General features: G+C 33.2%; 3 protein-coding genes across 6 annotated transcripts; 1 reads left to right on the top strand and 2 right to left on the bottom strand.

Moving 5' to 3' along the window:
* The first annotated feature begins 294 nt into the window (after positions 1-294).
* LOC128858421 (translation machinery-associated protein 7 homolog) lies at positions 295-916 on the top strand. The gene is made up of 2 exons (XM_054094685.1): positions 295-401; positions 510-916. The coding sequence occupies exon 2, from the start codon at positions 525-527 to the stop codon at positions 717-719; it is 195 nt and encodes a 64-aa protein (XP_053950660.1). The 5' UTR covers positions 295-401; positions 510-524; the 3' UTR covers positions 720-916.
* On the bottom strand, positions 825-2,797 carry LOC128858420 (ribokinase). 3 transcript variants are annotated; one of them, XM_054094682.1, is made up of 7 exons: positions 2,520-2,797; positions 2,301-2,441; positions 1,954-2,086; positions 1,802-1,891; positions 1,617-1,745; positions 1,367-1,563; positions 825-1,254 (listed from the first exon to the last, which is right to left on the bottom strand). In XM_054094682.1, exons 1-7 carry the CDS (start codon positions 2,585-2,587, stop codon positions 906-908), a joined length of 1,107 nt encoding a protein of 368 aa, XP_053950657.1. In that variant the 5' UTR covers positions 2,588-2,797; the 3' UTR covers positions 825-905. The 3 variants fall into 3 exon arrangements, with proteins under 3 accessions (XP_053950657.1, XP_053950658.1, XP_053950659.1); XM_054094683.1 differs by lacking the exon at positions 2,301-2,441 and having other exon boundaries at positions 2,520-2,779; XM_054094684.1 differs by lacking the exon at positions 2,520-2,797 and having other exon boundaries at positions 2,145-2,507.
* A 5,356-nt stretch (positions 2,798-8,153) lies between these two features.
* Positions 8,154-12,564, bottom strand: LOC128858414 (uncharacterized). Of its 2 annotated transcripts, none has more exons than XM_054094675.1 (2): positions 12,133-12,564; positions 8,154-11,714 (listed from the first exon to the last, which is right to left on the bottom strand). In XM_054094675.1, exon 2 carries the CDS (start codon positions 11,681-11,683, stop codon positions 9,065-9,067), a length of 2,619 nt encoding a protein of 872 aa, XP_053950650.1. In that variant the 5' UTR covers positions 11,684-11,714; positions 12,133-12,564; the 3' UTR covers positions 8,154-9,064. The 2 variants fall into 2 exon arrangements, with proteins under 2 accessions (XP_053950650.1, XP_053950651.1); XM_054094676.1 differs by having other exon boundaries at positions 12,458-12,542.
* Positions 12,565-12,966: the final 402 nt, after the last annotated feature.

Here is a 12,966-nt window from a genome sequence, read left to right as displayed (position 1 = left end):
ATAAAGCAGCAATTGTTAAGAAATATTGAAAAGTAGGTATTACTAAATTTATTTAAATAAATTTTAGGAGAAAACAAGTCAATATATTTCATTCAATTAATGCTTATAAGAGATTATGCAATAATATTCAAAGGGATATGCATAATCTTTAACCGATGTTCCGTATTTCGAACAAATATATAATTTTTTCAAATTGGGAATGTGTTTTATGACATCAATATCATACCACAAGCGATTGCCTGTGAATACATGGGCTTAATCTGAAGTTTTGTTTTTATTGTGTGAAATATCCAAGAATATATTCTCTATATGGTGTGAAATATCGATATCAAAAAGTCAGTCACATCGCATATTTGCTAAAATAACCAATTAATATTGCTGTTGTAAACGTGTGTGTTCGAGTAAGTAAAATTTGATATTAAATTTCGCTCATTGTTTACAAAAACAAAAAATAAACTAAACGTTTCTGACTAATAAAAACGAATACTTCATTTATTTATACAATTTAGAAAAGCTAAAAGAAAATGTCTGGTCGCGAGGGTGGAAAGAAAAAACCACTAAAGGCACCGAAGAAAGAGTCGAAAGAGCTGGACGATGACGAGTTGGCCTTCAAGCAGAAGCAGAAGGATGCTCAAAAGGCATTAGAACAAGCAAAGCAACGTGCTTCACAAAAGGGTCCACTGGTTGGTGGAGGCATTAAGAAATCGGGGAAGAAATAATACTACCGACTGTATATGTATAAATATAAGAATGTGCATTTCCTTCACAAATGGCACACGACTCTAGTTAACCTCTATAAAAAATCTTGTAGCGAAACTAAAACATTGCCGAGCTAGACTAGACTTTATTTAATAAATTTTTGTAAATATAAAAAATAAAGTAAACGCGTTTGTTGGTTCGGGTATTTATATTTCTAGCCATGTGTAGTCAGTTACTCGTTGCATTTGCTCGGGTTTCGGAAAACTAGCTTGTGTTCCCGGGTGTTGCACAGAATATGCAGCAACTTCATTGGCTGCTCCTATTAGATTGTACCAAGGAGAATCTCTGAAGCGAGCCATATTAAAGGCCAATGCCCCAATAAAAGCATCACCGGCTCCAGTTGTATCCACAACTTTTGTCACTTTTATTGCTGGTACGTGTATAAACTGAAGCGGGTTTTCGCTTCTAACATAAACAGCACCAAGAGAACCCAGTGTGATTATAACATTATTGGCACCCATTTCAAGCAGTTTCTTCATTGCTGTTTTGGCATGTCTGGAATCAATATTAAATGAGTCGCGGACAAAGGAAAATAGACGTAATCATTATATAAAGGCTGAAACGGGTGCCGCCATTCTGCGTACACCGTTTTCAGCAAAATAATTACTCTAAAGTAGAGATATCTCCACAACCCGTTGTCAAAGCTGCTTCGGTTTCATTTACACAAAAGATTGTAGCAGCTTTTATCAGATCCGATGGTGTTTCTGCCAACGCAGGAGCTGCATTCAATATGGATATGCCCTTGAAGGCGCGCAATGCGTCCAATGTTGCATTAAGAGGTGTCTCAAATTGGCATATTAATATCTAAAGGTATAGTAAAATACACATTTGTGGAAACTAGAGAATTGTCTACCTACTTTTGCAGTTTCAAACAAAGCCTTTGCTTTCTTTACATCTTCTCCACTTAACAAATTGTTCGCCCCCACAACGATTACTATATGGTTTTCTCCGCTATCTGCAACACTTATCTGTGCAATTCCAGTTGTCTGTAATAAGGGAACGATTATGATATTATTTAATATATTTTATATTAAGTGCTAACTGCTCCTTTACACTGCTCCACGTGGTCAACATTCACATTCTCTGTCTGTAGTTGTTTTAAGTAGTTCGAACCCCAAGTATCATCTCCCAACTATAATGAATTAAGTTAATGTATACAAAGATATTCAGTATATTCACATATTTTTCTCGCACTTTTGCTATCATGGCACATTTTGCTCCCAGCCGTGCAGCAGCAACACACTGATTTGCGCCCTTGCCACCGTACCCCGTCAAAAATGTATGACCATGCAGTGTCTCACCAGCTTTTGGCAAACGTTCCGTGTAACTGAAAGCGATTTGCGTTAAAATTGTTTGTACTAGTAATTATTATATGTATATTTTACGCGACGAAATCTACTATCGCTGAGCCAAATACCAGCACTTCCATTTTTTATCTTTATGTAATTTGGCCGCAACAAGAAATATTATAAATTTTACAAGCGTTTTGTTTACAAAATGGGGTTTTTAAAAACTTTCAATAAGTATTTCAGTCGTGCCACCTAAGGTTCTGATTGATGATATTCTGCCCCTCAGATTTCAGCCAACTCTGACAAATCGACTTTCGAGTAGCTAATTGCATTCTCATTATCTCGTAACTTTTTATTTGTTTTGCATATAAGTTTTGTTGCACATTATCACACCTATGATTACAAATTGATAATAAATCCTCGACGTTCGTAGAATCTTTTTGTTTTACTTATTTTACATACAACTCGTACCTAAATTTGTGTGGAAATTTCCAGTATCGCTTATTTAAAATAAATGTTGGCATTATAATCAGAACCATTTTCTATAGCATACAATACAAAAAATGTCAATAGGTCGGCGAATATAACCTTAACAACCTCCCATAGTCGCCTTTTAAGTGATCACCGAATTGATAATCTTTACATGTACATACATATGTACATATACATAGATAAATATGATTGAAATATATGTATTATATTCAATTTCTATATTTTTTAAACATTTTGAAACAGTCTTAAAATGTAAATTTTAGCTGTGATCTTTGCAATAATTATCATGTGATATATGGGTAGACGTGAACGTACTAAACAAGCCGATACACATTTTCCTTCATAGTGATGCAATGATTTTTCAGAAAATACTTCAGTGCGAAATTTCATTATTATTGTATTTTACGCTATACTGGCTTACAAAATTACATATAAAAAATGTACGTAAATTTGTATCTTGAATAAACTTTTATTTAAATCTAGTAATGAACCATGATAATCTTAAAACCAAAAAAAGGTATAAAAAACAGCATATTTGTACATTTGCATGTACATATTAGGTAAATCTATATTAATTTTATTTTATGTTATTTATCACTTTCACTCTATGTGAATTTCCTCTTAGTTTTAAAATAATTTTAAAAATATGATTTATATATTTATTTAATGTTATAAATAATAAATATTTTAATATTATTATTTAATGTTATTCTTATAATATTAAAAAAATTAAAACTGATTTATTGACATACATTTTATTTATAAGACATTAAAAATACCCACCTAATACATCCGAATATTCTGGGGAAAAAACTTAGTTTTTATGACAGCCTTACTTTCCCTCAACGAGGCGGACCAACAAACATATATCAGGTCAAGAATATACTCGTATATCTAGCATCATCGCCCATTAATTGTTTTATGTAACAGCAACCAGTTCTAATATAGTTATTAGCTTTATTAAGATTATTTTGAATATTTAAAAATATATCAAACATCAACGAGGGCCAACAAATAAGCTGACAGAATGTGGTGCTCAACGAACTTTAGTGTCAAGCGTATTATATACTAAAAATATTGACCATAAGAGGTTAACAAAATATTTTATGTCTCCTAGTAAATAATAAGTAATAACTGTAGTTGAGGAAATTCAATATAAACTTCGCACAAAAACATTTTCTTCCTTACAAAATACCCATACAACATTGGGCCCCAAAAATTTAAGAATATAAGATATAAATGTATTTAAAAAGTATATGTATGTATATGCACACACATAAATAAATAAAATTTAGTTGTTTCTCATTTTAAAAATATATATTAAAAAAATATTGACCTGAATAAAAAATCTTTTTTATCGCATTTAATATTTAGACTTACGTAAGTAAAAACTGTTTTTTTACAGTTAAAAAACTCCATAAAAAATAGCTTTGCAATAAATTTATTAAAAAAAGAGAGAGTAAGACTAAATTCAGTCCGGACCGAACTTTATATACCTCCGTACATTTTAGTAAAATTTAGTTTGGGCTGGATGTTAGTTTTTTTAATTAAATAAACTCATAGACAATAAAAGTTATAGTTTGTAACATCAGAGATACTGACGGAAATTTAGTCTTAGCATTTAAAAAGTGATCGTGGCTTTTATCAGATCTTAATAATAATTACTTCGCCTCTAAATGAGCTGGGTTGCAATACGAGTGTTTTATTAAGTCGTGGTCGAGTATACGCATTTCCCCAAAGGTACGCGTGGCACTACGCCATTTTCAAAAAGTAATTGGGTCGTATTTATTTTCTAGGGTTCACCATTTCTACTCAATTTGAATAATTTTGCTTCATTTATAACAGAGGTGCAAAGTTTTACCGTTATATCGTTATTGATCGATTTCGTACATTTTCATTGCTAACTATCAAATTTATTTGAAATATTTTAATTTTTGCTCCGTTATCGTACGCGCAGACTGGCAGGCATGGCTAAATCGAAATAACCATATACCACATGTCTACATCTATCTTGATTCCTTTATGATGTTACATAAAACCATTGTATGAACAAAATTATGATACCCTTGGGCACAACTGCGCGGGTATAAAAACCCGAAAAGACGAAATTAACATTGCATTTAAAACAAAAAACGTTTGGTTAGTTCTTTTAGTTTATCTCCTTTTCAATGGCAAACAATAATCAAAATTTCATTTGAAACAACTAAATTATTCATAAATTTTACTACCCGCTATCGCTTCTTTTCGTTCGACTACATACCCTAACTGTACAAATACGAAATCGATGCCGAGCACGTACTTATATACATACATATATAACGAAGAGCGTCAATTTAAACAATTTTTATGAATAAATAAAAATGTGTGTTTTCTTTATATATTATAACTTATGTAGTAAGTAAGTAATAATTTTAATCCACCTTTTGTTGTTCACCAACTTGACAAGTAATAAATTTCCCGAGCAATGAACTTTCCGTTTAACTAGAATTCAGTAAAAATGCCCGTCCAAATAAAACTTATGAATAACACCAATGGCTTTAAAACAAATTGTTGAAGGTTTCTCTGTAGAATTACATTAATTCAGTTTTTTATGCAAAGCATTTTTTCCTATTTTGGTTTTTTTACCTCTTTTCGTAGCTTGATGTTTCGTATTTTTTCTAGTAATCATCTGCATCAAATATATTAAAATAAATAAATTTATAAGATAGTACAATTATTTTAGATAAAAGTGAGGAAAAAATGTTGCCAGTTTTCTCATTCTAAATAAAGTTATTGAGGTTTGAAATTTGGAAATGACTCATTTTGTGTAACATTACAAAAAAAAAAAACAAAAAAAAAAAAACCATGTGCCTAGATTAAATTTTGGGACTAAATGCACAACCCTCTGCCAAATTAATTCTTTAACAAAAACTTTAAGTTGAATATTATAAATTCATTTGCAAAAATATAGATCTAATTAAAATGTTTTTTGACGCATTCAAAAACCCAATGTTATAATTCAATAAAAAAAACATACATTATCATTTATCCAAAAAAACATTAATTAAAAAATGTGTAACTGATTAGAATATTTTTAGCGCGTTTAGTAAACAAATGTTATTAATTCCTTAAGAAAGTGTAGACTTAACTGAAAAAAGAACTATTGACGCATTTCAAACACATACCTTTGGCGAAAATGCATTATAAAATATAAAATCTTTGGTGCATTTAAGAAACATGCATTATAAATTTCTTTAAAAAGTTAAATTTAAATACAATTTTTTTAGTTGGACAACAATCCGTTCGCGCATTTTCAAACTTTAAACGGGTTATCTCCAAAACAACGCCAGGAACTTAATACAGAACCTTAAAATTTTTCTCGTTCGAATTTTTAATAATTTCTCAATGAAAAAAATAAAATTCACCAATTAGTTATTCTAAACATTTTTTAGCAAACCAATAAGACCTTAAGGCCAAAGTGCATAGTTCTCTTTCATATAATAATAAAACTACAGCCCTTTCTGTTTGAAATTTTAAAACTTTTTATTCAAATACTCTCGAATTTAGACTAGGCTGAAAAAGTTGTTCAATATTTTTTTGCATTGTTCTAAAGCATAAAGCTAAATATTTTATGTATACTATCTTTTGACAACGAGTATATTTTTGCAGCATTACGCTCTTCGAACTGTTAGATAGATGTTACCCCTTAAAAACATTAAAATTGTAATAGAATCATGATACATATTGCAAAAGCAATTAATTAACTATTTTTGATGTATTCCTAATATTTCATACCGAAACTACAACTTTTCCTTTTTTATTAAATGATTAATATTGTCGTAAAGAATTGCTTTTATAATCTTCTTTTATAAAGAGTTGATTTTCAAAGCTGTCAGTTCGAAGTCTTAACCACTTAGTGTAGCATGCTTAAGAAATTAAAAATCGTGTCTTAAATGAATATATCAGACTTTAAAATATTTGCAACAACTCTATTTCTAAATATATCACCCCAGTAGTGCTGAAAAAACTCCCTCCAAGCCAGTTTATAATAAAACAAGTTTGAAAAAATAATCTTTGCTTATTTTAAAATTTATAAATAAAACTATTTAATTAAAATATAATTTTAAGAATCCTTAAACATTTATATAATTTCTATGCAGGCCCGACGAGAGGGGGGAGGATCGGGGACTTCTTACCCCGGGCCCGGAGTTCTCAGAGGGGCCCGGACTCGAGAGTAATTCCGAATTATATAAGTAGACATAATTGGAAAGGACCCGCATTTGCAATTTTCCCCCGGGGCCCGGATATGCTCTCTACTCCCTGTTTCTATGAAATTCCTGTGAAATAAAGTTCCAAACAATATAAATTAAATTAGCATTCAGTAGTTTTTTATTGGTATAAGTTATTTCCAAAAAAAATGTGCCAACAGTTATTGCCTAGACATAAATACCCTGTCAGTCACAATTCTCCTATAAATATAAAGAAAATAACGGTATTTCATTTTCTAACAAATTTTAAATTGCCTAAATTCTTATCGAATGTCGTAATCGCACACTGAAATCTCGATTCAATAAAGTTTGTTATAAATATCTTTTTTGCAAAACTAAATACCTTTAATTCTTTTATTTTTAAGTGCATTTAATTCTGCGCCCCTCCAGCTAAGTGATTTCTGGGTTACTACCATTCGGTTGTTACCGGGTTCGAAGCAGTCATTATAAACTGACTCCCACCATACATTGAAGGAGACGCTCAACCAAACAGCAAACAAATTGATTTTTAATTAAGTAATGAAATTTCGTGACTAATTTAAGTCTGGAATCAGAATAATTTGGTAGAGTTACACATACAATACCCTATCCAGTATGTGGTATTGATCGAAAACCCAGTGTTGGTAAAACGAGTGATTTGAAAGGCCTTGCAGTTTTGACAAAATATTACACAATATTTATATAAAAAGCAAGCGATATTTCCGAATAATGGAAAAAGAATTCAGTAAAGAGCAATTTCTTCTCTCGAGTCTTTAGAAAACTTGTTATAATTTGAATAAATTATCTTGAAATATTAAATTATACATAAGGGTTATGTTAGGCATAAAAGAGCTGACCCACATAATTCTTTAAAAGCTATAAGTTTAAATGGTTTGTGCCAATTACAATCCAATGATAACGGGAAAGATATAGCTCCGATATCTGATTCAAACCCCTAATATATAGATCACTTCATCGCCGAACACACTCCTACAACGATGCCACCCCGACGGAATCGTGGCAAGGAGCTGCCACCCCACAAAATAGACGAATGAAATAAAAACATTGGTTTTATTATTTTATTGCTTTTATTTGCAAATCAAAATTACATATGCCACTATGTAGACAATAGAGAAAAAATACATATTAATTACCTGCAAAGGTTATAATGAATTTATCAAATGTTTGATGTTCAATCTGATATAATTCGCAGTTCCAAATCGGAAGTGTGCAATAGGTATGGCCATTTCCAAAATTCTCAGAATACTTCACCTTTATCAAACTTGTTTTATGCAAAGTAAAACTTTTATATAAACATAAAAAATTGGTTTATTTTACCAACGGATTATTTTTTTTTTGTTTAGAAATTTATAAATTAGATTTAGGCAGGCTTTAACGCCTACGATAAAATACTTAATATGTAACTAAAAATAACCATAATTATGTTAACAAAGTTGAGATGATTTTCTTGTCTTCTGAATAATTCTCTACAGAATATATTATTATATATGCAGTGGATATATATCTCCATGTTATTACCGTATATATCGAAAACATACAAATATATATATATATATATATATTACATCCATATATATAATATATACATATATCCATATGTTACATATATATTAACATTTCTAGTTTTAACTTCTTTCGTATGCATTTATTTAAGCGTGTAAAGAAATAAGATTATTTCGTAGTTATGTTAAGTATATGATTTACAACACCTACGCGGTAGTCCTTCAATGACTTATAAAAATTTGGGTCCGCACTTACCTACGAATCTATGCGAATGACAATTTATACATAGCATTTACACTTATACAAATATACATATATGTATATCGCTACTGGTATTTTGAAGGTCTAAAAAATATTTTTTTTCTTTTTTTTTTTTTTTTTGTTTAATGTAGCATATGTCACCTTCCTCCAAACTAAAGAGTTTTCGAACAAATTTCGCACTACAAAAACAATGTCATTGTTTTTTTGTTTTACTGCTTCTATAAGAAATGTGTTCATAAGACCTTCCTATACTCGAATAATGATAATAACATATACAAATGTATGATTATATGCTTTTTCCATGACAAACCTAAGTAATTCAATTGCAGTTTCTCGATTTATAGATTTTTGAGCTCATTGTTGGAGCTTCTCAATATACGATATTTTGTTTTTAACTTAATTTTTAAATTGAATTTATAACGAATTAAAGTAGATATTATAAGGGCCTGGGTATACATACAAAGAAGTGTACTGAATTCTGGATTTGTGCCGTTAATCTTTTGGCAACTTTGCCTATTGCATTGTATTTGTGGGTTCAACAAGTGAACTTTGTAGTGTTAATGAGTCCACTATTTGGAGCAAAATTTCAACATCTTTCTGCGAATTGACAGCACTGGGTGCTCCCACCAATTTAACATTCTTGCCTTCGATGTTTGTGAAGAAAGTTTTATTCTTGAATATGACAGCCCTATCGTACGGAAGTCGTGATTTCGCTCGATCATTTACTGAACGCCTAAACATTACGCACGAAGGCTGATAACGACCTCGATCATTTTCCGCGATGTTGTACTCATTTAGATCACCTGTGTAGGTTATCAAGTTTGATTTGGCAATCATTGTTGGCGATAATTCATGCAACGTCACTTTACTCTTCCAATCTTCTGATGGTAGTTTGATTTCAGTAGCTACATTGGCCAGCTTGATAAGGGGTATATCGAGTATATTTCGTGTTACTTTTGGCGTTGTTTCTTCTGGTATTATAACATACCACGTTTCAAAACAGGTAATTTTCTTTATTATTTTATCTCCTTGACGAGAAATAACCACTTTTTCCGGTGATATTTTGCGCTGTATGACATTCTTTGTTGGCTGCCGATTAAGAGCGGTTTGTGAATTCTCCTTTGCTGACGGCGTCCTTTTTTTGACGAGATACGGTGTGCTGGTTGGAAGCTTGTTTTTACTAACCTCAAACGAATCGTCGGGATCTTCGTCGTCTTCTTCTGCGTCCCCAGTATCTTCCTCTGCATCATCCTCCTCCTCTTCCTCATCGCCATCAAGTGAAAGTGGATAGGTTTCATCGTCTGCCGAGTCTTCAAAATTAGCTATCATAGGTTTGACAGGCTGAGTTTTCTTTGCCACCATTGCGTTGAGTATTCGTGGAGCAGGTTTATCAGGTGAAATGCTTGAGTTGGCTTTGCTGCGCTGTGAAGCACTATCCGAAGATGATAATTTTTTAAGAAGTGTGTGGTTTAAAATCTTCTGAGTTGGTTTCCTTGTTGAAATCAAAGGGCTCTTTGAATGAATGGCGTCACTGTATTTGTCCACAATCGAACCTTTGTGCCGTCCAGGTGCATTTTTTGGTTCACTCATTTTGTTTTGTTCCGATAAATCATTATCCGATGTGATACTATCATCCGGCTTCTGCGATTTGCCAGTCTTGGAAATTAGTACATCGCCCTTTTTGTTAATTATGTCATTGATATTGACAATGGTAAAAGTAGGCATTGTCTCAAAATCATCCACGGTTGTTGAGGGTGAGTCTGCCAATTTATGTCCACTACTTTCTTCGGCTTTTTCTTCAATGAGGGTTTTTGTTACTTTGGGGGTAGCCGGCGAAGCGCTCCGTCGCTTTGCCACGGCCATAACACGCGCATTTTGAGTCTTAGAGGGCATTGTTATTAGTGTACGCGTTAATGGTGTCGTAGAAGTATTACCAACATTTCGCATTGTATGTAGAGGTTTGGCTTGCTGCTGTATCCTGATTGGAGCACTATTGCCGTCCATAAGTGTGCGTTTTTCACTTACAGTTGTATTGCGCTTATGTTGTTCTACGTCTATTATGCCGGGTTTTATCTTATTTATTTTGCTGCCATTAAGTGTTTGATTTGTTTTTCGTACTACCACACTAATGTCACTGGAATTCGAATTTTTATTGGCGCGCACAATCGCCGACTTGGACAACAAGAAACGTTTGCGGGCAACAACTCCTGCATCAACATCGTTATCACTACTGCTACCTCCGGTCACGGAATCAATACGGGGGCGTTTAATTCCTGCCAAAGGCTCAATGGATCGATTAACGCTTGCTGCAAATGACTTTCTCAGCAACTGAAGTTGTGATGCTTGTCCTTTAAGTACGGTCGGGGGTGGTGGTCGTGGCGTTGATGTTGGTCGCGGCGTTGATGTTGGTCGTGGCGTTGGTGTAGGTGTACTAGTTGGGGTAGACTGTGTATTTTTCCGTGGCCTACCACGCTTTTTCACCTGTGTTTCGACCACTTTAGGTTCATCTGAGAAATCGGAATCCGTTTCTTTTTCAATTGCTTTGTAGATCTTATCTACCTCATCATCTAGTTCATTGGCACCCAACTCATCGCTCGAATCTCTATTAAAAAAATCGTCTGAACTACTTGTTGACCTCTTTCGTTGTTTCGCCGTAATGACTGGCCTTTTAACTGATGTTCCAGCAAGAGCAGCCACATTCCTTATACTCTTTGGGGTGACCATATCTTCACTTGCATATTTGGGATTGGGCTTAATTGCTCTTCGTGAACGTCCAGCAGCTATTGTGGGTGAAGGCTGTTCGTCAGCAACTCGTTTAGCCGACTCGCTCTTAACACCTTTTAAAGGCGTTTTAAATCTATCCTTCATCTCTTTGGCTTTAGCTAATATTTGTGTTGAAGTTGGAGTAGCAGTATTTGGCGATGCAGCAGTGCTACTGCCTTGTGCAATTGGTCGCTTTTTCAATGGACCCTTGAATTTTTTTTCATCCGAGTGTATTTGCACGTTTCCGCGAGGGCTTACTCCACTGCTTCTAGTTGCTTTTATTGGGGGTGATGAAACCTTTTCCAATCGCACGACACAGGAACGTGTTTTCTTCGCCTCGACGACGTTAGCTTTCTTACCAACGCGCATCCTTCCTTCACATATATATTTCTCAGGTTAGCTAATTGGAATATATTGAAGTATTATTATCAATAAATTAAGGTTGCATACAATATGTAATATATAAGTATGTGATTAATTATATCATTATTGCTATCATTCTTAAATTTTTTCTATACATTCAAAATCACTTTAGAGTGTACGTAACGAGAAATACATCCCCTAATGGATGTTGTCGTGTGGCAACTCTTTAAACCCATCCTATGATTGTCAAATATTGGCGCGAATCATTGAACTACCAAAAAAAATTTATTCCCCCCATACTTATGGAGTTTTGGATCAATTTTTTATGATAAACTGATCCATGGAGCACCCGTTTCCAGAATTATAAGCGCCAAAGAATTCAATTTGTCTCTTGCCCAACTGTACCTCGACACACGCACTCTCCGATAAACTTATAACACTAATTATATGCTTACGTTTTCTAAAATTGCCAATTGTTCGCGTATTTCGAAACAATTAAGCTTTAACCACCGCTCAACCACACACAATCAAAAACAAAGTGACAAATTAGAATTACAGAAAACACTGCAGTTTGATGGGAGAAAAATGTAGGTTGCTGCTACACACTCGAAACCAACGAACTCAATACGCTGCCGCGTCTGGGAGGCAGCGTAGGATTCTGCAATTTCTGTTTCAAGTACAATATTTATCTAATTTGTTGTTTCTTTACAAACAACTTATGTACAAAGTTTTTATGTTGATATTCTATTTTCTGGAAATATGTAGAGCTGGTTAACTAACGCTTTATGACATTTCGATGTGAAGAAACGCAATCGCTAAGATATTTTCACAACACTAATTTCACTTCACGAATCCAATTTGCTGTGCGCGAAAGTGACACAAATAGTTAAAAACGAATGGCGAAGATGGCGTCAATTTGACATTTAATAAGCGATAATACAGTAGTGCGAAAGAGACCATTTTTATGTCCGCATAAGCACTGGAGAGTTGGGGGAAAATGGCGGACAAAGCAATAATTTGATCTTTTACAATAAAGTTTTGCGACGGTTTCGATAAAATTTAACATGATACCTAGAAATTAGAAGGATATTCTTTACTAGTATCGTATTTCTAACTCAAGTGGCTGACGATTCAGAAAACTTATTACAAGAGATGCAAAATTCATCGAAGACAAGCATGTTCCGCTCGCGTCAAAATTTGTAGTAGCTTATTCATAAAGCCACGAATGTCAACAGAAACCAGACGAATGAAACTCTACAATGTCAAAATTGACAGAAAAAAAGCAGAAC

The sequence above is a fragment of the Anastrepha ludens genome, chromosome 3 (genome assembly GCF_028408465.1).
Source record: "Anastrepha ludens isolate Willacy chromosome 3, idAnaLude1.1, whole genome shotgun sequence".
Classification (NCBI taxonomy): Eukaryota; Metazoa; Arthropoda; class Insecta; order Diptera; family Tephritidae; genus Anastrepha; species Anastrepha ludens.
The sequence above is the reverse complement of the archived record's forward strand: the minus strand, read 5'-3'. Positions and strand labels throughout refer to the sequence as shown.